This window comes from Protopterus annectens, chromosome 2.part2, assembly GCF_019279795.1.
Source record: "Protopterus annectens isolate FY-2018-M chromosome 2.part2, PAN1.0, whole genome shotgun sequence".
NCBI classification, from domain to species: Eukaryota; Metazoa; Chordata; order Ceratodontiformes; family Protopteridae; genus Protopterus; species Protopterus annectens.
In genome coordinates, this window is record NC_056730.1 from 523965871 (window position 1) to 523989759 (window position 23889).

The 23889-nt window shown below is 41.0% G+C and overlaps 1 protein-coding gene across 2 annotated transcripts in view; it reads left to right on the top strand.

The window, feature by feature from the left end:
* The window catches only part of IDH3B (isocitrate dehydrogenase (NAD(+)) 3 non-catalytic subunit beta), a 687127-nt gene that overhangs the window by 170257 nt on the left and 492981 nt on the right, over positions 1 to 23889 (top strand). For both annotated transcript variants that reach the window (XM_044063995.1, XM_044063993.1), the window contains exon 4: positions 3055 to 3175. In XM_044063995.1, coding sequence (XP_043919930.1) covers positions 3055 to 3175 — 121 coding nt within the window. The remainder of the gene's footprint in view (positions 1 to 3054; positions 3176 to 23889) is intronic.

Here is a 23889-nt window from a genome sequence, read left to right on the forward strand (position 1 = left end):
ACTTGAATTAAGCTTAAAATGTCCTCTAAGTGAACCTATGTTGCATTAGTAAATAGTTTTTAAAAAATTGCCCTTTTTAGATCTCCTAAGTGCCCCTCTCACCCTCTGCCCCCACGTCTTCAACAGCTTCCAGCGCCTATGACCCTTATTTTATGCTCAAGGTGGTCAGTGATTTGTCCCTTAATCAGTCTATTCATCTTCCTTCCTTTTTTCCCTCCACAGACTGTCAGTGAGAAGGTTCTTCACACCTTGGATTTGCATAGACAGCTCAGGTATTATTTGGATAAAACTAAAGTTATTTGCAAATCTAAGCAGCTTTTTGTTTCCTTTCATCCCAGGACTTTGTGTTTGGCTGTTTTTAAGCAAACCATCTGTTCTTGGAGTTCTGTTCCCATTCTTTTTGTTATTCTTTTCATAGAAAATGTCTTTCCTCATTGGTAAAGGTACATTCTACTAGGGCAGTTGCCTCTTGTGATGCTTTTTTCAAGGGTCTGGATACCATTTCCATCTCTGAGGCTGCTACTTGGTCCTCTGTTAATACTTTCACTAAGCATTATAAGTAGGGTGTTATTTCCAGGGCCAGGGCAGGCTTTGCCAGGGCTACCCTGCATGGGTTCGTAGAGAGCTCTGCTGTGCCTTCCTCATGCCAGGCTTCCCTTCTGTATCCATGTCCATTAAGCTGCTAAACAGCCAAAATCTCTCAGGGATCTTCTACAGGTTCACAAATTTTAAGCTTAGCTGAGGGACTCTTAATCAGGGGGGGGGCTCAGCCACACCCCAGACAGGGGCTCCAACCTCCTCCTGGCAAAAGGCCAGGGTTGAGCAGACAGATCCCCAGTCCTGATGAGGTGATAGATCAGATGGTCCTGTCCTTTCTTATTACCAGGAGGGAGGCCGCCTGACTAGGAGATGCAGATGCAAGAGAATCTATTCCTAAACCCCCCCTCTGAAGTTGTGTCTGTTGGGAGACCACTCCATGATGAGAGCATTTTAAATTTGCAAGGCCAGGGAATCAGATTTTCTCAGTTTGGGGTTTTTTTGCATTTGCCTTGCATTAGACCTCCTTAGACCCTCCCTATTTTCCTAAATGTTATGTTATGTGTACGAGAGTAGTCGAGTTCTCCTCCCTCCCTTCCTCCTCCTCCCGCATCCACAGGTACTACAGGGTCCTACACACACATTGACACACAAGGGCCACTCAGCTGACCCACCAGAACCTCCCAGCTATTTCCCTAAAGGCGGCCTAAAGGGCACTAACCAGACACTTCTTTCTGACTCGGAATCAGGGCCTTAGAGAGAGAGATGAAAAGTGTACACACTTTCCACCTTCTTTCTATCTAGAGCATTGAATTGTCACTTCCATATGATACAGTATCAAGAATATCTGTTAGATGAAATGCATAAAAAAAAAAACCACCACCTCCTCCCTGATCGCATATCAGGATCTGGTGCATAACTCCCAACAGGTTAGCAAACCATTTTACAATGTGTATATGATGCATTGAGCTTCATGAGGTCAGCCAGCCAACAAACATTGGTAAAACACTTGAATTATGCCATCCGCCATTTCCTCAGGCTTGGATACACAGTCAAACATTCAGAAATCAAGACTTGTTCCATCCCAAAGAATAATTTTTCTCTGGTGCAAAACTAGATACAACCACAATGGCTTTTTTTTCACAGAAGAAAAACAAAGAACTACTGATTATTTCCTGAAAACAAAAAAAACAAAACCAACTGAACTGAAGGAAAATCCTGCAGGCCCTGGGTTTCATGGCATCTTCTTACATTCTTCTGATTCCACGAGGCTGCATATGAATGAGGAAACTAATGGTACCTAAGTTCTCTACTCAGCTCACAGCAGCAGCCAGCTAGAAGCTTTGATCCCCCCCCCATTCCATGCCTTCTGTAGGCTCAAGTAAGCAGCCCAAGCAAGTAGGTCTCTGCCTTTCAGCCAAACAAAGCAAACCATTACAAACCACGCACAACGCCACAGACCATGAGGAGGGATGGAGGGTGGATTGCAGATGAGTTCAAGGCACATGACACAACAAACACATCGCCTAAACAAAAGGAAATGCTGGCAGTGATACATTCAATCGGATACATCCAACATCGGCCTTCTATCTCTTGTACTCTCCCTTTGGAAAAGAATACTGCAACAAATGATATGGAAGGACATAGTACAGTTGTGTAAAATTGTACCGTAACAGTAAATGCCCACCTCTTCACTGTTGCAATATTCACTCCCTGCTTTCTACCCTGTCTGTTCTAGTTCTTGACCTGTTCTTTTCTCACCATCCTGGCCAAGGGGATTCTTCTTTCTTTCTCTCCTTCTGGATGCACATGTTCTCCTTGTCCCTAAGGACATTCTTCTCCTCATGGGGCTTTTTCAGTTATGAGTGTGTGCTTTTGTATAGCACCTTTATGCCCCATGCCTTGCTTAGGGAGCATACTTGTGACATACAATGCCTATAAGAACTGAAGGCTTTGGTATACTGGCCGGGCACTGGGCCATCCTTAGCAGGAGATCCCTTAGGTAAAGATTACTGCAACAGTGAAGAGAAGGACATCTGCTGTTATGGCACGATTTTACACAACTGTACTTTCACCTTATATACTTATATTATACATATATTACTGCGGTGGTGGTACTGCGGTAGCATTGTCGCCTCACAATAAGATGTTGTCCTGTTCGATTCTCAGCTAGAGCGTCTTCTGTGTGGAGACATGCATGAATGGGCGTACCTTCGTTGAAGGTTGTGCGTCAGGGCTGGCAACTCGGCATGTAAAAATCTACTGCCAATCATTAGCGGACCAGACTTCTGCTGTGGCAACCCCTAACCGGGAAAAGCCGAAAGACACAACAACAACCTTATATACTTATATTGTACTACAGGTTTGTGTTTATTGTAGCAGTTTCATAATTTAGCCCATCCACTTTCTTTTCTTCCTTTACAAAGATTGAAAAACTATTCTGGCCAGGAGTTTAAAGTATTTGCTAGTCTTTTGTTTGGTCATCTTCTAAATATTGTTTATTTGATTCACTGGTAGGCTGCTGATGTTCCAGTGGAATTTGATGTCTTTCACCTGAGTGAAGTGCAAAACATGGCATCTGAAGAAAGGCTGGAAGAAGTACTGAATTCTTTGAAGGCCAACCGAGTTGCTATTAAAGGTATATGTTGTTTGCAAATTGTAATAACACTGGTGTGCCTTTATGTGTAACAAAAATCAGGGAGAATAACCTTATACAACAACTTAGGTGATTGTCCACACTTCAGCCTCAGGTCTGTGTCTGTAATTAAGTAAGTCATATTGCTATATATTATAGTGATGGAAGTGTTTCAATGATGGACCTCTGCTCCTTTGTGGAGTCTGCATGTCCTCCCCGCAGTCGAGTGGCATTCGAAAGACATGCGTAGAATGGGTGTGCCTTCGCTGAAGGTTGGGCATCGAACTGGCACCTCGGCACCCGTAAAAAAAGACTACTGCCAATCATTAGCGGACCGGAGTTTCACTGTGGCGACCCCTAACCAGGGAAAGACGAAAGAAGATGAAGAAGTGACTACCTAAAAATACTAATGTTAACAGTAATAGCTGTTGAAAGCTCAAAGAACAGGTACTGCTGCATATCAGACAGGGAAAAAGCCTTATTCCTGTCCATTAATGAATTAATGGGGACTGTGCTCTAAATGGGCACAAATATGTTGCATGGAGGGCAGTGCTGAGGAGCTGAAAACAGTTGGTTTTACCAAAGACTCAGTGATTTAACCATAGGAATTCCTCAGTGCAACAAAATTAGCAGGATTCAACGTTACCCCATTATTATCTGTAGTGTATGTGTATGAGTCAAAAAAGTGCATAACACTTGTAACATTTGCTTCTTGAAATATCATTGACAGATTTAGGCTTGGAATTCTGTGAACACATTAAGTTTTTAGAAATTTTTTTTATGTTTGTCTTATAGGTGGAATACGTTAGTGGGTTATGGAGAGCAGTTACAGTTAAATCCATATTTGTTCATGGACATTTCATTCACAACGAGTTGCATAAGCTTTGAGCTGATGAGTGCATGTAAGCTTTAGTTTTAAGACCTTGTGCCACTTTGTCCTGGTGGAAATGAACAAAAAATAAAAAAGTGTAAATGTATTTTATTAGGAAAATTCAATCTTTTAGTAAATATTGTCAGGAAAGATTGAAAAAATTTAAGTTATGTGTTGTGTGCTATAGATTGTATAGAGGAGGTTTAATATGGGAGTTTAAATGTTTTGAATAACAATCATTTAGTAAGAACTGTGGAAATGAGTTTTGTTACTCATGAAATATTCACAGGAAGTAATAATTTGGTTAAATTAAGGGTACAAACTCTTTCCATTTTTGAGCAAGGAGTAGAGGGAATAAATTGTCTCTTAAAATTAATCAGGAATAAAATCTTGAAAGTTTTAAGAGTGTTGATTTATGGTTTTGGGATCTAGTATATTCTCGTAGGGTTACTTGAAGTAAGGCCCATAAAAATCTTATTTTAGGTCCTTTGCCTATGAACTGTATTGTATTATTGACTGCTGCAAGGTTTCAGGGGTGTGATGGGTAGCAGGAATGTCTTATCTTAATGACGGGTGAAGATTTTAACATTTGAGTACTGAACATTTGTATTGTACTGTACATGAGTGATAATGAACAAGGACAATCTTGACAGTCTGCAGAGGAATACATTTTTATTTAATAAATAAGTTTACTGAGTACTGTAAGAAAATCCTTTAGTGAAAATGACTTGTAATTCAGGAAGCTTTCCTGTGTTATTTTGCTATGCAGTACAACTGATACACTTGCACGACATTGCTCATTATATCCCAGTCAGGAACAATGTTTTTATTTCATTTTGTTGAGTGCTTTAAGCACAAGATTTCTGTTTGATTTCACTGGGTACAATGGTGTGTGGTCATTTTGGGCCTCCACTGTATTATCTTTAGCACCTCTTTTGGGGGTTTCAGATTTGCTTGAAGCGGATTGTTATTATTTTGTGACTGTCAGGGATATTTAAAATTGCTGAATGAGTAATGCAGTGTGCTTATTGGATCAGTGACATATTACTAAGAGTGTTAGTCATTTAGAAGAATGTAGGCTGGATCTACCACGTTTGTTCATGTACTGTTTGCTTACATCCCTCTTATCCACAAACAGATGCTCATCAAGTAAGTGCCTTTTTTCTGCAGCTGAAGGTAATGAGTGCCCTAAGTAGTATAAAAAGCTGACAGGGGTGTGGTGAAGCACTACTATTGCTCAGAGCTGGTAGTAAAGACAGAGGGTGCAGACAGCACAGAAGCCATCTTTGAGAGGCAAAAGAGAGCTGACACCAGGGTGTTCATCTCAGGAGTGTTCCGGGGTTGTCAAGTCTTTTTGCAGTGTTAGCCAGACAGGAAGACCCAAACTACATCTGGATGGCTGTGATTATCACACATATTGGGACGCTGGTCAGAAAGATATTGGTGTTGTGCATGCAAGAGTAAAGGCCAGTTACATGGATGAGCTATACACTTATTGTAGGCACAGGAGAGGAACAAAGCATACTTCTCAATTCTGCAGATTTTTGCCTCATATTTTGGGTCTGTTCCTCATAAAATTTGTGATTTTTCTGGATTTTTGTGGTAAATCAGTAAGGACTGAATTCACTAAATAATGATAGGCATTCGAGTTTCAGACCACATATCCTTCAGAAAATGCATGATGAAAGCAAGACCTTTTATTCTAGCAACTTTCTAAGTTTCTAATAGCAATATTTAAAATTTGTCTCTATTTTATGGCTTTGTACCCTTAATATTTTTGTCTTTGTCCAGATTTGTTGTGCTAAGAGGTTGAGAGCTATGGAACAAAGTGAGTCATGCTAGTATCATCCCACATACAGTGTGCAAGCTGCTGAAATTCGGAATGACTTCAGTCACAAAAGATGTACCAGCTGCAGACACTGGAGCATGCCATGAAATAGATGATTCTAAGAAAAAGCAGTTCAACCACTGATGCTGCAACCAGAAAACCACTGCTAACACTGTTAGATGTTGATCTTGCAGGCTACCAACACAGAGAAGAAATGTTTATCATACACCAAGCATGTTATAAGGATGGCCAGATTACAGTGTTGTTGCAGACTACCAGACAGAACCTGACAAACATTCAGATGGTCACTTTCTGGTTGATGGATAACACGTTCCCTACCACAGCTAGAATTTGTAGACAGCTGTACTCCATACATATACAGTAAAAGTATCAAGAGAATCCAGAGTCAGAGTGCTGACTTTGGTGTATTCTCTGATGGACAAAAAGTCAGAGGCAGCCTGTGAAAGCCTCCTAAGCAGTGTCTGTGATTTCGCCAACTCCCTGAGAGTTGCACTTCAGCTAGCCTTTGTTGCCACCAACTGTAAGATACCTGCCATAAAGGCACTAAGTACTTCCCATAAAGTGAACCTAAGGGGGTACCTATTCTAATTGGGATAATGATTTGGTGCAAGGTACAGGCACTGTCTTGGCTCATAACTATGACCAGAATGCCATTTTCCTGCTTCTAGTTAGACTTTTTGAGCCTTTATGAAATTTCCCTTGCATTTGAGCTTCTGAAAGTTAAGTTTCCTGACAGTGCCTTTGGATTACTTTGGTGGATGGAGTGCAATTATGTTCAAGGAAGTCCTGAAATATATGGCACATGTCTCTTATCTGTTTTCTGGTGTGTTTTTCATTGTGCTCCAAGTGATGTGTCATATACACAAAACTCTGTGGGAAGTTTAACATAGAAGAATGAAAACCTGACTGTCTAAAAGGCAAGTGCTCCTATATTAACTTCTGAGAGTTATTCTAGCTGAGCAACAGCACACAAATCACATCAGAAAAAAATATCCTTAAAGCTTCCAGCTTTCTACCAAGTGTTGCAGTTACCTGACATGTAAAAAAATGGTTCCAATACTCAGCAACAAACAGCAGTACACACTGGAAGGCACTAGAGCTGTTGATCATAACTCGTTCCTTCTAATGACAACATCCGATAAAAACTGACATTTTACAAACAGTGCATTGTCCATGTTTTCTTATTTTACTGAACCCCTATTCCACTGCATAAATGACGATAAAAAATGCACCATTACCTTCTTGACCACTCCATTAAAAATAAATCAAAACAATAAGGGAGCTAAAATCAAACATATTAAATATCACACAGAGTCCTCCTTATCATTCACAGTCCTGCAGCAAGCATGGTGTAATCAATTAGTTTCATCTGGTTACATACTCACTGTTCCATCATTGACACTGATTACAGTTCACAGTTTCTTCCAATTCAGCAATTTCACTGTAACATGAAATGGTCTGTCTTACTAACGTCACCCTGGCATAGTAATGGCCAAGCACTGACCTTTAGAACTAATTTCCCCTTTAGAATTATGTTTCCCTCTGGCTAGAATTATCTCCTATCTTGTTACTTGTAGTAGTCTGACTTCTCAGCCTCTTGACGTTTCCTGATAGGCTCGAACTTGATTTTGAATAGAGTGTCAGCATGCGTGCCTAAACAAGGAAGCAAGTACATGGCTGTGAGCATGTAACACACAGCTGTCAGGATGCAGATTTTAAAGCAGATCCAGATAGGGCAGAAATTGCTGTGACTTTTAGACAGATAAACTCATTGCCTTTGCAGGAGCTCAGGTATGCTGGGTTTTGGCTTTCTTCACAGGGTAATGATGTGAGCTGTTTTTCAGGAAATCTATTTTCAAAAACATGCTTGAAACAATTGTTCATAACGTTTAAATTATAACAGCCACACAAAAAGTATAAGCATGGAAATTGTTCAGCACATGCAGGCCATCAAAATAGCTGTCATACTGCCATTTTGTCTTAAAATCCTAATTTTATAATTGGAACTTGGAAGTAAAATGTGATTGTTTCACACATCTTTGTAATTTAGCAAAAAAAAAAGACATTGTTAGTAACCGTACCAGCTCAGTATCTACAATCAGCAACAGATTTATCCAATCGGATGTTAATTGAGACAGTATCCAGTAATCTGTTGATTAATGAGATAATGACACAAATATTCACAGAAATCCATCACCTCATAAAACATCTCAAACCTTTTCCTTCATTTTTACAGCAGTCTTTACCTCATCCTTTAATTCTTTCTATAAGTAAAGTAAGCAATATTTTTCATAGAATCATAGGTGTATACTAGGCTAATGACCAGTCAGGCTTTTGTAAGCCTAGCACTACAAACCAAATGTGCACCACAAGTTATATGTTTTAGACATTTATATGGGGGGTGGCGGGGGTGATTGTTGGTTATGACATGGTTTACTGACTGTCTGTGTCCATCAGAGAAAAGGCGGCAGACCAGGAATGATTTTTTTTTTTATTTCCTATGATCATTTTCAATTTTCCATGAACGTAATACACCATTCCTTTCTATTTCCACCAATTTCATTAAATTGTAATTTCCATAACTTAACTTTATTTACATATTTGTGTCTTTCCCTTCTGAATTTTTCTCTTTACTACCACTTTCCTTCCCCCATTTGCTGTTTCCTACTTCTTCATCTTTCACATGTAATGCGTTTCCTATCATTTTGTTTCTCTTTTACTTTCTCCATGCCCTGGACATCACATGTAATGTGTTTCCTATCATTTTGTTTCTCTTTTGCTTTCTCCATGCCCTGGGCATCACATGTAATGTGTTTCCTATCATTTTGTTTCTCATTTACTTTCTCCATGCCCTGGACAAATTTCCCCTAGCAGTACAAGAACCACATTGGGTTTGCTTTGAGAAGAAGCCACCAACGTTGTGGGGCTTACCCTGTCAACAAAAGATAATTCAATAAAATAAATATTATACAGTGCCATATTTTTCATAAACCAACACCTGAACAATTTGCAATATCTTTGCAGCTGTATTAGATAAAGGTTGCATATTACCATTGATGTCAGCTGTCAAGCTGATACCTTGTAATACTTTCACGGTAGTGCAGGGTTTTCTGCTTAGTATTTACGGTGGTCTGCTAATATTCCACATTTCTTAAAATATATTTGCAAACAAGTAATTATTTTTTCATCCGTAACATTGCAGGTTGATGCACATTTACTGCTTTATCATGACTTTAAGTCGTGCAACAGAATTATGACCACAAATTTTAATAATATGCAAATTTTCATAAGTTCTGTAACAAAAAGTTAATGTCCTCATATTTTATGACCCAAATGTACATATCTGATATCACTTCCCTACCCCATTTATAACATTCTGCCTAATGCTTCTGTTTGTATGAGTCTGTCTGCAACATATTAATGCAAATAAGATACATTAGTTATATTTCTTACCAGCAATGATAAATTCTTACCAGCAATGATAAAGTATATCTTCATTTCTTATGCCACTCAGTTCATGTCATTTTGCATGTTGTAACCACCTGTTTGCAGTCCTTAACCAAACTCCTCTATACAATACTCATAATAGTTTTTTTATAAATATATATTTATAACTCCATAGAATATCATCTTCATGCCAGCTTGTTGCACTATTCCACATTTTTACAACTGTGTCCAGCAGTTTTTTCAATGTGATGTGCTTGTCGAAATGCGCATGCAGACATGGTGTTATACCATTTCTCCATAGCCTATTCATAAAAAGTTTATTCAAGTTTAATTCACATATATCAAATATTGCAGCTTGATGAAGATTGTTTGATATTACCTATATGCGGTTAACCAGAAATACTTATGACCAGAAATATCAAAATATACACATTTTCATAATTATTGCTGACATCTTAAATTTTCATGTCTGTCTGGCCAAAATGCATACATCTGAGAGCACTGTATTTCACCCACATTCATCTTTAACCTTGTGTCTGACACTATATCGTATTTCTTTTTGTGAAATTTTGGGGCAAATGTGATGTTATTTTACTTAAGTCTGTGTGATCAATGGGTATATCATCATTTCTGCTAAAGCCCACTTGCACATCCACATTGGCACAGATGCTGTAGTTAAGACAACTGGCAAGTAACTCTGGCTTGTGTAGTTTATGAATTATATGACAGTGACATTCATGACATGTAATTTACTGTACTCTGCTACCCAGATAGAAACCTGGTGAAGTATTTACTTGTTTGCTTTTGTTTACCAGGAAAGTCTAACTAGGTACAGTGTCCATTTTTAGGAGAGGCCCAGTCAGAAAAGCTCCAAGAAGCAGATGTACAATGTAACAAAGTTTAAACAAGGTCTAAAGAAATATATTCAAAAATATTGTAATTCATTAGAATTGAATAAGCAGGAAATATCACAGAAAGATAAAAATTTAGTAAACTCTAAGAAGTGGCATTGGTGCATATTACAGGACATCACTTAAGCAGGAAATTATCAGTATAAATGTATTAACATTGATATATTATGCGTATATAGTCATGCTGATTTGTAAGTTAATAAAAGGACAGAAATCCCCATGTTTCTCATTGGAGTAGTATAATAAACTCACTTCAGTAAGACATAAACATCCAGTTGGGAAGAAATGGTTTAGTAGGTAAGATGAGGATATCATAAGTATTGGGATATTTTTAACCTGGGGATTCAGGACATTTGCAAATTCTAGTACGATTTACATGTGGTTTGAAATTGGTCATAAAAGTGAGGAGATTGTTTATTTGTTTGATGGAGGAGGGAATGCTCTTCCATAGTTTAGCTACACTTACTGAGTATAAGGAGTCTCCATATGAGTTGCTGGATTTTTGGAATTCTGTTAGATGTTAACCATTAGTTTGAAGGTTCCTTTTGGATTTGTACCATTTTATTGTATTGCTGATGGCTGGGAAGTTTGACGAATGATGTATTTTATGTGCCATTTTGTGACATGTATATGATAAGATGCTATGGAAGTTCTAGCCATTTCACATTCTGCAAGGGAAATCAGTGATGGGTTTATTTTGGGAGACAGGATGCAGATTTATTTATTTTATTGTAATATTGTTCAAGCTTGTTCATTATTGTAGGAAGATTAGTGAAATCTGTAGATACACGAAGCGGGCTGTGAAGTTAGAAGGATGTTGCAGTTACCTCCCTGCTGTGGTTGGTGAGAAATGGCCTGGCTTTGTAAAATAGCCCTAATCTGAGGTGAGTTTTTTGGATAATAACACTGATGTGCTGGTCAAATTTAAGTTTGTCATCTGTGATGATGTCTATTATCATGGTATGGGTGACTCATTCTGTTTTAGTATTGTTAGATAAGACTGTATTTAGGGAGGTTTTTGGAAGTAAATGTGATTATTTTTTTTTTTTGGGAGGGGGGATTGTTGCAGCCAGGTTTCAGTAGGAGGAGAAGGATTCTTGACTGATTGCTTGGAGTTGGGGGTAGTGTGGTGGCCAAGAAAACAAAAAATTGAGTCATCAGCATACTGTATGATTGTTACACATTTTGCTGTCTTGTGCATGTCATTTATGAATACATTAAACTGGAGGGGATCCTAGTATTGACCCCATGTTATATTCCTTTTTGAGTAGAGTAGGAATCCTGCCATTTGACAAATTATGTATGGCCATTGGGGTATCTAGAAAAAACATTCAGTGCAAAGCTGCTTAGTCATGGTTGTGAGAGCATGCTGAGGAGAAGAGGGTGAGAATAGTATTAAACACATTTGAGAGGTCCAGAACTATGGCAGAAATAGGGTTACCTATATTTCTGTTTTGGTTGACTTTCTCGACAGTGATGTTTTTTGTGTTTCATTGTTGCAGTCATCACCTATGGGTTGTCCATGCTGTGGTAGCCCTCGGCCGGCCCAAATACCAGAGTCAATGTTTTTCTGCGTCGGCTGTTGTTGCTTGCTGCCTGATGTCAGGTCATCAGTGCTATAAAGGAAGGCAGCTGATGCCATTACATCATTCTTTGTTGCTGTGGAGCCCATAGCAGAAGCAGTTCGCAAATGTGCTGGTCGGTCGCTACCAGAGTTTAAGTTACAGCTGAAAACGTTTAAAGCTAAGTACCCTGTTGGGGATCCTTTTTTCTTGCACTAACCAATGTCCAAAAAAGTTAACAATTGTCTTGCCTGTGGAAAGGAAATACCACAGCGAGACTTCCATTCATACTGCATCACTTGTTTAGGCCCAGACTATGACGTCCCCTGTTGCCGGTTCTGTGCCCTCTTTAATGCGAGAACCATTCATTGTAGAGCTCTTATTGTTGCCAGGTATTTTTGTCTTCCGTCTTCGCATTCTGAAATGGCGTCCATCAGCCAACAATCTATAGACATTCCGAAAAAACATAAGGATAGAGATAGAGGCAGACCAGACAAGGCTAAGCTTTCCAACAACTCTACCGTTAAGCAGGTCATCAGTTCTCCGGAATTCAGTGAGGCACCTTCGCAGCCCCTGATGCCCGATTTGATACCTTTGCAGGCCTCTACTGTGACCCTTTCGGTATGCCGCAAAAATCTTTTTCGTCTTCCAAGCCTTTGGTTGTTTCTGCCTTAGTTGGGTCCGGAGCCAAGATGCAGGCATTGGCTTCCGAGGAGGTTTTTCGCACTACCGAATCAAGACAAAAACCAACGTCTTCTCCTCCGACTACCTTTTCTCTCAGACTGAGGGATACTCTTAGGCCTAGAAGCAAGGCCACTTCTAGGAAAACTACCTCTAACAACCATTTTACTTCTGCTCCACCACTCCAAACTCAAATGCTTAAAATGGCTGAGGATCTTATCACCCTTATCAGGGGTAGTCAGGCCACAACTTCTAAAAGGAAAAGAGACCTTTCTCCTGAAATACTGACAGAACAGGATTCTGAGGAGTCTGATTATTCAGATTTTGAAGAGAAACAACAACCTCTGACTGCTTATGAGAATTCAGATGCAAAGGAATCCATTCCTTCTACCTCCACACCAGAAGATCTTTCCTGTGGGGAAACCCTTCACCCCCTCAGGGCACATTTCCACTGGGAATCCCAGGATTTCCCTCGGTCTAAGAAAAGACTAAGAGAGTTTCTAGACCTGCCCCAGCACAGACCTTTGGCCATCCCTCCAATCTTAGAGGTGGTTGATGATGTCTTCCATGAATCCAGCTTAGCTTCTGATGCCCTCCCACCTGCTCCCAGAAAACCTGACAGGTATTACAGAGTACCAGATTCTCACAAATACCTGTACAGAAATCCTGCTGCAGTCCTGGAGGTCATTACACAGGGACCAAAAGGAGCTAAGGCTAGTTCTGCAAAGAATTCTATTCCTTCTGACAAGGACTCCAGAGCTCTGGACAGATGGGATAAAAAAGTATACACCTCTGCAGCCTTAGCTATCAGAGCACTTAACTGTAAGTTCCACATGTTTAAAATATGAAACATCACACTTTGGAACTATTAAAACAAAAGATTTCAACCTCCTGACTGTGCCAGTTCGAAAGAGTTAGCAGATTTACTGTACTCTACTTGTCAAGTGGCCAAACACTCATTACACTGTGGATATGATGCCCTAGAAGCCTCAAGCAGGGCAGCAGTGTCAGGATCTGTCATTAGGAGACATGCATGGTTGAAGGAACACCCTCTCCCTGATCATGTCATATCTAAATTATGTGGTGCACCCTTTGATAAGGACCGCTTGTTTGGAGTAAAAGCAGAAGAGGTGCTTAAAAAGATGCAAGTCAAAGCAAAATCTATGCATACAGTAAAGGGTTTCTTTCAGGTGCAACCTCCTAGGTTCAGCAGGAATTTTCCCTCAAAACACTGGTCCTTTCTTGCACCTAGCAAATAGGGGCAAGGTAAGCCCCGCAGGGACAGACAACCTAGACTCCTATCCCAGGGACAGCAGAGAACCAGAAAGTGGACCACTTCTGCTCCAAAGGCAGGGAGTTCTAAGCCATCCCTCTATGGCAAAATCTCTGAATGACTCACCCTTCCCCCCTCTGTCCTCTTTTCACTCACCAAAAACTAGTAGGAAGGCTCTCCCTCTGCAAAGAAAATTGGCTCTTTGTAACAAAGGACCAATGGGTCTTAAAGATAATTTTTCAGGGATACAAATTTTCCTTCAGCAAACTCCCAATTCCAAGAGGGTACCCAGACTTACCTCCAAATCAGTGGGCAGAGGCATTGCAACAAGTCCAAACTCTCATATGCCAATGGGCAGTAGAACCTGTCCCCTCAGATCAAACAGGTAAAGGCTTTTATTCCAGACTATTCCTTGTTCCCAAAAAAGAGGGCACTTGGCACCCCATCGTGGATCTATCCATTCTGAACACCTTTCTGGTCGTCCCCAAATTCAAAATGCTAACTTTGCAGCAGCTGCTGCCTATGCTGACAAAAAATGCCTGGATAGTTTCCCTAGATCTAAAAGATGCCTACCTCCACATCCCCATAAGGGAATCTTGCAGGAAATTCCTTTGCTTCAGAGCAGGCTCACAACACTTTCAGTTCTCTGCATTACCCTTTGGCTTATCTACTGCTCCCAGGGTATTCACCAAATGCTTAGCCCTGGCCATAGCTTTTTGCAGACAGAAAAATATACAGATTTAGCCTCATCTGGATGATTGCCTCATTCAGGCAGATTGCAAACAAAAGCTCCTCATGGACCTCCTCTTTATCAAAACCCTCCTGACCTCCTTAGGGTACACCATCAACGAGAAGAAATCAAAGCAAACACCCTCCAGGAAGATCATTTTCTTGGGAGCACTGCTGGACACAGCATCCCAAATGGCCGCCTTATCCCCAGAAAATCAGAGCTTCCTGCCTCTCTGTCTTACCCAGCTGGCTTCCAGAAGTCACCTCACTGCGAGGAAGTTCCTGCAAGCCTTGGGGTACATGGCATCTTGCATCCTTCTAATTCCTCTGGCCAGGCTTCACAAGAGAAAACTTCAGTGGTACCTAAAGAACCTTTGGTGTCAGCACTCTCAACCTCTAGAGACCTCTCTCCTTCTGATCCCCTGTATAAGGGCCGAGTTTCTCTGGTGGGCAGGGCCTGTGCCCAGAACAAGGGTCTTTCCTTCACCCTCCGCCCAACCAGGCAGATCATTATCACGGACGCCTCAGACATAGCTTGGGGTGCTCACCTAAAAGACAAGTGCACCCAAGGTCTTTGGGATGCCCAGCACCTTCCCTTGCACATCATCCAGAAGGAAATGATGACAGTACAAAAGGCTCTGACATCCTTCAAAACCCATCTCAAGCCAGGGGATGTTCTTCATGTTTCACTGTTGCAGTCATTACATTTGGGTTATCTGCTTGCAGGTAGCCCTCAGTTGGCCTGATTAACAAAGTCTTGGGTCCTGCGTCAGTTGCTGTCCCTTCTTCCATGACTTCAGGTCATCAGGGGTATAAAACAAGCAGCTGACACCATTACATCAGTGTTTCTTGCCGTGCGGTGCCCGAAGCAGAAGCAGTTCGCAAGTGCCTGTCGGCCGACTCCAGAAATTTTCGTTTTCGAGTTTCAGAACCGAAGTCTTCAATTAAAGTTAAGTATCCCGTTGGGGAAACTTTTTCTTGCTCCTTACCAATGTCAGTAAAAGTTAATAATTGCATTAATTGTGGAAAGCAAATGCCTCATAAAGATTTTCATTCGTACTGTATTCCTTGCCTAGGCCGTGACCACGACGTACCTTGCTGTTGGTTTTGTGCTTTATTTAATCAGCGCACTATCCGTTGTCTGTACATTTTTGCCTCTAAATATTTCAGTTCTCGGTTTCATTATCCAGAAATGTCGTCGGTTAGCCATCTGACTACCGGGATTCCGAAAAAATGCAAAGATAAAGACAGAGACAGGCTGCCGAGGTCCAAAACTGCCAATGATGCTTCTCCTAAGCCAGTCGCCAGTTCACCGGTACTCAGTGAGGCACTTTCGCAGCCCCTGATACCCGCTACTTCTGATTCGCAGGCCTCTACTGAGACCCATTTTGAGTCCGGTATGCCGCTAAATGCTTCAACTATGGAACCAGCGGATGTCTCTACCTTGGATGGGTCAGGAGCCGCTGTGCATGCACTGACTTCCGAGGGTGTACTCAGGCCTACGGACTTGCATATTAAACTGACGCCTCCTTCTTCTCTTAGGCCTAAATCTCGAACCATGCCAAAAAAACGATGCCCAGGCCACGTGCTCAGGCCTCTATGCCCAAAAACAAATGATAGGAATGGCTGAAGATCTAATAACTGTAATCAGGGGTAGCCAACCCCCCCCCCCATTTTCTAAGACGCCTAGGACTGAAGTGGTTTTTGAATCTTTTGACCAGGATTCTGATTCTTGTGATGATCTGGATTTACCCTTATCTACTTATGAGGATTCTGATGCAGAGGACTCCATTCCCTCTGCTTCCCTTCCAGAGGATTTTTCTTTTGGGGAAACCTTACATACTCTAAGGGAGCATTTCCACTGGGAAAGCCAGGATTTTTCTGATTCAAAAAAGAGGCTTAGGGATTTCTTACTCCTACCTCAGCATAGGCCTTTAGCTATTCCTCCTGTACTAGACATTGTTGATGATGCTTTTTCGGAATCTAGTTTGGCCCCTGATTCCCTGCCTTCTGCTCCCAGAAAACCAGACAGATACTACAGGGTCCCTGAGTCACACAAGTTCCTTTTTAAAAATCCTATTGCGGAACCAGAGACTATTTCACAGGGGCCCAAGGGCACTAAGGCTTCTACTGCTAAAAATCCTACCCCTTCTGATAGAGACTCCAGGGCACTGGATAGATGGGGTAAAAAGGTTTACACTTCTGCAACCTTGGCTATTAGGGCTTTAAACTGCCAGTTTCATATGTCAAAGTATCAACAACATGTCATTTGACTGCTTAAACAGAAAATGATGTTGATTCCTGACTGTGTGGAAAATAAAGACTTACAGGATTTAATGCATTCTGCTGAACAAGTTGGAAAACATACTTTGCAATGTGGTTTTGATTCATTAGAGGCCTCTTGCAGGGCCGCTGTTACTGGGTATGTGCTCTGAAGGCATGCTTGGCTTAAGGAGCAATCTTTGCCTGATCATGTTAAAGCTAAATTGTTGAATGCTCCCTTAAATCAGGACCGCTTGTTTGGCATCAAGGCTGAGGAAGTTCTTAAAAAGATGGAAGATACAGCTAAATCTATGCAAACTGTTAAAGATTTCTTACAAGTTCAGCCTCCTAGATTTAGTAGGCACTGGCCCTCTAAGAATTGGTCCTTTCCAGCCCCTCCCAGGTCTTCTCAAGCCAAAGCCAGACACAGCAAAAACCCCAGGTTTCAGTCCCAGGGGACTCTCAGGACTAAGCAGTGGGGGGGGCCTCCACTTCCAAATCTGGGAGTAATAAGACTCCCCACTATGGTAAACTGTCTCAATGACTTCCTTTTAAAATTTCCAAGCACTTATCAACTGACTGCCCCTTTGGGGGGAAAGATTGCTCTTCATGCAAAGAACTGGGAACGCATTAGCCAGGACAAATGGGTTTTAAATATAGTGTCCCAGTGATACAGATTTCATTTCCACATGTTGCCAACACCAAACGGGTGGCCGGACCTACCCCCAAATCAGTGGGCAGAAGCCCAAAAACAAGTTCTTTCTGTCTTAAGCACGGGGGCTATTCAACTGGTACCAGAAGAAGAAAAGGGACAAGGTTTCTACTCAAGACTTTTCCTGGTACCCAGAAAAGACAATTCATGGCGTCCTATCCTGGACCTGTCTACTCTAAACCCTTTTTGGGGATTCCAAAATTCAAGATGCTGACTCTTCACCAATTACTTGCTAGGCAAAGATGCCTGGTTGGTAACACTAGATTTAAAAGAAGCATACCTGCACATCCCAATCAGGGAATCCTGCAGAAGATACCTACGCTTCAAAGCAGGCTACACGCACTATCAGTTCACTGCACTGCCCTTTGGCTTATCTACTACACCCTGGGTATTCACAAAGTGCTCCAGTTATTGCATTTTGCAGGCAAAGAAATATTCAAATATACCCATACCTGGACGATTGTCTAATTCAGGCAGAAAGCCAGGACATACTTTTGAATTATCTGGCCTTTGTACAAAGGGTTCTAACTTGTCTGGGGTACACCATAAACAAAACGAAATCACACCTGGTACCCTGTCAACAAATTATATTCCTGGGAGCAAGCTTGAATACAACTTCCTAGATGGCCTACCTCATGCCAGAGAAACAAATTCATTTGACAACCTACTTCAAACAAGTGGCCACAAAAACCCTGCTATCTGCAAGACAAATACTGCAAGCCTTGGGGTTCATGGCCTCCTGCATTCTTCTAATTCCATATGCAAGACTGCATATGAGGAAACTACAGTGGTATCTAAAAAGCCTATGGTGTCAACATTCTCTGGATCTAGAAGCAATGATTCCTATCATACCTTGCCTATGCCTAGAGTTCCTTTGGTGGGCAGAGGCCTGCCACCAAAACAAGGGACTACCTTTCACACCACCCCCTGCCACCCAAACCCTAACAACAGATGCATCAGACTATGCATGGCGGTTCACCTGGCAGGGAAGTGCATTCAGGGCGAATGGAACCCAAGTCAAATGCACCTGCATATCAATCAAAAAGAAATGTTAGCTGTACAGAATGCTCTGACAGCCTTCAAGGACCACATTCTTCCAGGACAACTAATGGTAAAGACAGACAACACCACTGTTATGTGGTACATAAACAAGTAGGGGGGTACACATTCTTACCCCCTCTGCAGACTAGCCATGGCATTATGGAACACAGCCTTGAGCTAACAAGTGCACCTACAAGCTCAATTCCTGCCAGGAAAATTAAATACACTGGCAGATGGACTAAGCAGAAACCTCATGGACCCACACGAGTGGAAACTGGAACCAAGGATTTTCAACATGTTGACAAGCAAATGGGGGAGCCCAGATATAGACCTGTTTGCCTCACCCCAGAACTACCAATTGGACAAATTTTGCACAAGGACTCCCCACAAACAAGCCTGGAAAGTGGATGCTCTGTCCTTCAGCTGGAAAAACCTATCAGTCTATGCCTTCCCCCCTCTGCCTCTGCTCTCCAAAGTACTACTAAAAATTAAACAGGACAAACCAAGGATGATTTTGATTGCTCCAGACTGGCCATGCCAACACTGGTACCCCCTCCTGCGCAGTGTGTCACAGTTATCCCCATGGCACCTGCCTCAGACTCCTTCCCTGTTGTCTCAGCAGGAGAACCAGATTCTGCACCCTCAGCTTCTAACACTGAACCTTGCAGCCAGGCTAATTCATAATCTCTCCTTTACCATCCCTCAGTAAGCCTGTGATGGATATCATTTCAGAGGCAAGGAGGCCTAGCACTAGAAAATCTTATGCTGAAAAATGGAAAAGATTCTTTGCCTGGAACCAATCTCAAGGGATAAGCACAGCAGCACCCAATTTACCTCAGATTTTACAATACTTAACAGAGATGCTTCACAAGGGTTTGTCTTTTTCCACCATTAAAATCCACGCCTCAGCCATTTCAGCTCATTATAACACAGAACCCCCCTCTTCTCTCATCCACTGCTCAAGCAGTTCCTCAGAGGGGCCAAAATTTTGAGACCACCCAGAAGAGCTCCAACCCCAGCCTGGGACCTTAACTTTGTTTTGGAGAAACTCACTCTACTTCCTTTCGAGCCAGCTGCTACTGCAGACTTAAAATTTCTTTCTTGGAAAACGGCTTTCCTTTTAGCAATCACTTCAGCTAGAAGGGTATCTGAATTACAGGCCCTTATGGCAGTGGAGCCTTTCATCATCTTTCATGCGGACAAGGTGTCCCTCAGAACCAATCCGTCCTTCATGCCCAAGGTGGTATCCAGTGTGGCTCTTAATCAGTCCATTCATTTGCCAACCTTCTTTCCCAATCCACAGAACAAAGGGGAATGGATACTGCATTCCATAGATGTGCACAGGCAACTCAGATTCTACTTGGACAGAACTAAATCTCAAAGGAAATCTGACCAACTGCTGGTAGCATTTGCTGCAGGGGTAGAGGGGAAGGCTATTTCGAAGTAAACCATTTCTAAATGGATAGGCCATTGCATTCATTTCTGCTGTAAGCACCATGGAAAACCTATCCCCCAGGAGATCAGACCTCACTCCACCAGGGCTGCATCTACCTCTACAGCCTTTCTCAGAGGCGTCCCTACCAGGGACATCCTAGAAGCTGCTACCCGGAGTTATGTACATACTTTCACCAAGCATCATTTGCTAATTTTCTCCAAATCCAGAGCTGGCTTTGCCACTGCAGTCTTGCAGGGCCTTATAGCTGGTCCTAATGCTATCTAAATTCCTCCTCCCAACCATAACTTTGGGAATTTATCCAAATGTAATGACTGCAACAGTGAAACACGAAGAACATAGTACAACTGTGTACACTTACCATAAATGTAGATGCTCGAGTGTATTCACTGTTGCAGTCCTGGTTATCCTCCCTCCAGCCCTCTGACTTCTTTTGGTTATACCTCTACTTTCCTTTACTATGCTTAAAAGCCTTTTTGGTGTATTTGCTTTTTTGTTGGAGGTATATCATTGTACTTTTATATTTAATTGCTCCCCATTAGGGGGGCACCTGACATCTGGGGCAAGAAAAACTGATGTTATGGTGTCGGCTGCATGTTTTATACCCCTGACGACCTGACGTCGTGGAAGAAGGGACAGCAAGCGACGCAGGACCCAAGACTTTGTTAATCAGGCTGACTGAGGACTACCTGCAAGCAGATAACCCAAATGTAATGACTGCAACAGTGAATACACTCGAACATCTACATTTATGCTAAGTGTACACAACTGTACTTTCTCCTTATCAAAGCAGACAACACCACAGTAATGTGGTACATCAACAAACAGGGAGGGACCCAATCTTACCCTCTGTGCAGGCTAGCCATGAACCTCTGGCTGACAGCCTCTTCCATGGGATTACATCTAATAGCCCACTACCTACCAGGGATCAACACCCTGGCAGACCAAAATGTAGTCCAAAAGTGAGGAGTGCACCAGGCTGCAAATAAATCTCACCAAATCTTCCACAGACTGTCCTTTATTAAGACAAACAGGTATAAAAATAGACAGGTAAGCTGCGTTGGTGTAACGCTTCTTCAGACCTTTAAAGATGTATGAATAATGCATCCCTTTATATACCATAGTACATTGCACCTTAATTGATTAAAGACCACAAGGTGTAATTGATGTAGTTAATGATGCTTACAAATTCAAACAAGTCTGAGTATAAATGTCTTACTAAATTCTACAAAGCTTATGAAAGCACATATAGTAAACTTGTGAAAACACACATAAATAGACTCATGAGTTAAAAACACATATGTTAAAACATATATTAAAACATATATTAAAAACATGAATATTGAATACATAATATAAATGTGTAGAATTCAGTGGTTCAAGGGTCTACTGGCTAGAAAGGGTTTGAGGGATATCTTATCATTGAGCCCATAAAATGGGCTTGTAGCCTAAGAATCCATTTGTTCTCTATCCCTTCTGTGTGGCTTTTAATGTTACCTAGCCTATTAGTTCTTGTTAAAGTCTCAAGGACCATGAATTTAAAACAATGTGAAGATCCTTTATCTAAAACATGTCGTGCTAGGGCATATGTTGTATTCTGTTTATCAATTGCATAGATGTGTTCTCTTATTCTCACGTAATGTCCTATTGGTTTTACCAACATAAAAAGTGTACATTGTTGGCATTGAGCGAGGTATATAACATCTCTAGTTTTACAACATGCATATCCCTTGAACAATATTCACGCCCTGTGTGTGGATGTATGAATTTATCAGTTGCAGCTATATATTTGCATTGCTTACAACTTAAACATGCAAAGGTTCCTGTCTTATGTGGAAAAGTATTGACCTTGTTAAGATTTTCATAACATAGTCTCCTATCTAGGGACTTCATGTTTCTATAAGATATTGTTGGTCTAGTATCAACTAAGTCTTTTATTTTCTCATCCATCAAGAGTAATTTCCAATTGTCTCCTATAACCTGCCTTACTTGGTTATTGATATTAGTATAAGGAATAATCAGTCTGTTTACTGCTGGGGGATTGGTTTTGATGTTCAACCCATCATTATCATCTACTCTCCTTAAAAACGGAGTGCCCTTACCTACTCTGTGAATATCCCCATGAATTAGTGCTTCATGTACTTCTGTCTCTTTATAGCCCCTTTCTAAAAAATTCTTTTTAAGTATAGTCTTCTGTTTATTAAAGGTAGACTCTTGAGTGGTTAATCTAGAGGCCCGTAACATTTGATTCTTGGGAATGTTTTTGTGTATATGTTTGGGATGCATGCTGCGTGCAGTAAGTTGTTTTTCCAACATGTCTTCCTAAATAACTCAGTGTCTATGCCATGGGTTCCCTTAGTTAGCTTAACATCCAAAAATACAATCTCCAAAACAGAGTAACTGCATTCAAAATTCAGAAAATCAGTAGTGGCATTCAAGTATCTAACAAAGTCTGTTAGTAATGTAACTGATCCCCATACAATACACACATCGTCAACAAATCTACTATAATGTTTTAAGCGTTGACAGTATAAAGCATGATTAAATACATAAGTGTCTTCCATTGTGCCAACACCAAATTGGCATAGGTGTTGGCACAAGGGGTCCCATGGCTACCCCTTGGTTTGCAAAAAACACTTATTGTCATAGAGCAGAACATTGTTCTCAAGAACTAATTCTAGGAGGCTCATCCATTTCATAACATCTGTATTAGCTATGTCATGTGCCAAAGGAACTGGCACATATTCAATACCAACATCATTTGGTATTGATGTAAATAATGATGTCACATCAAGTGTTACAAGAATGTCATCACTTGAAAGCAACTGTAATCTGTTTAAGTCAGATAATTTCTCTAAAAACTGTTGTGTCCCTTAAAATATAATTAGTGTTGGTCACAATCGGTTTGAACATCTTGTCCAAATAGATGGAAAGTGGTTCTGTGAGCCATCCTTTGCTAGATACAATGGGTCTCAAAGGGGATTATCTCTGTTTTTATGCACTTTAGGGAGACCTAAAAGTGGGAACCAAAGGATTCTCTACCGTAAAATAAACATAGAGTTCCTTGTCTATAGTTTTACATAATAACATATCATGTAACGTACTATGTACTTCCCTAATTAAATTATTGAGTGCATTCCAGTCAAGGGAGTGTATGTGTCTTTGTCCATCAACATTTCTTGCATTTTATTAGTGTATATGTTCTTATCCATAATGACAATGTTTATCAGCCTTTGTATAATGATGTCATTGTTACTCTGTAAACTAACAATAGCTTCCTCTCATGCAACGTCAGATTGTGAAACTCCGTTTCAATTTATTATTATTATACAAAGTAAATAAATCACTTTCATGCCTTCTCAAAGGCTTCCAAGAGGATGAGGCTGTGGTATAAAACAGACGGTTTCTTAAAATTAAAATTATTGGATGCTGTAGAATCAACATTCAAATCATTATGTCCATACATTAACTTCAACCCTAAATTTCTAATGAACAATTTAATGTCCACCAGTATGTCGACAAAGTCTGTTGAACAAGTGGGGATAAAGTTTAACCCCTTGTTCAATAATGAAGTTTCATGAAGATTTAGTTCATACCTTGAGATGTTAATAATCAGGTCATGCTGGTAAAGTTCATCATTTTCTTCTGGTATGGGACAAATTCCTCCGTGTTCTTTCTCTTCCTGTTGAAGGGTGACAAAGTTCTTCTCTCGAACGGTTTTATCGGTAAAGGGAAAGAAGGAAAACCTTCACCTTCAGACAATATCACATCTTCAGATGCTACAGTAAAAGAGTCTATCCTCGTCTGTTTCCTTCGTTGGTCTTTAGAAATCACTTGTGGGACCAAGTAGTGCATGGGTGTCCCTACTATCTGAGTTGGCAGAATGGATCATGGCTTCTACAGTGATTTTCACAGCCACAGAAGTA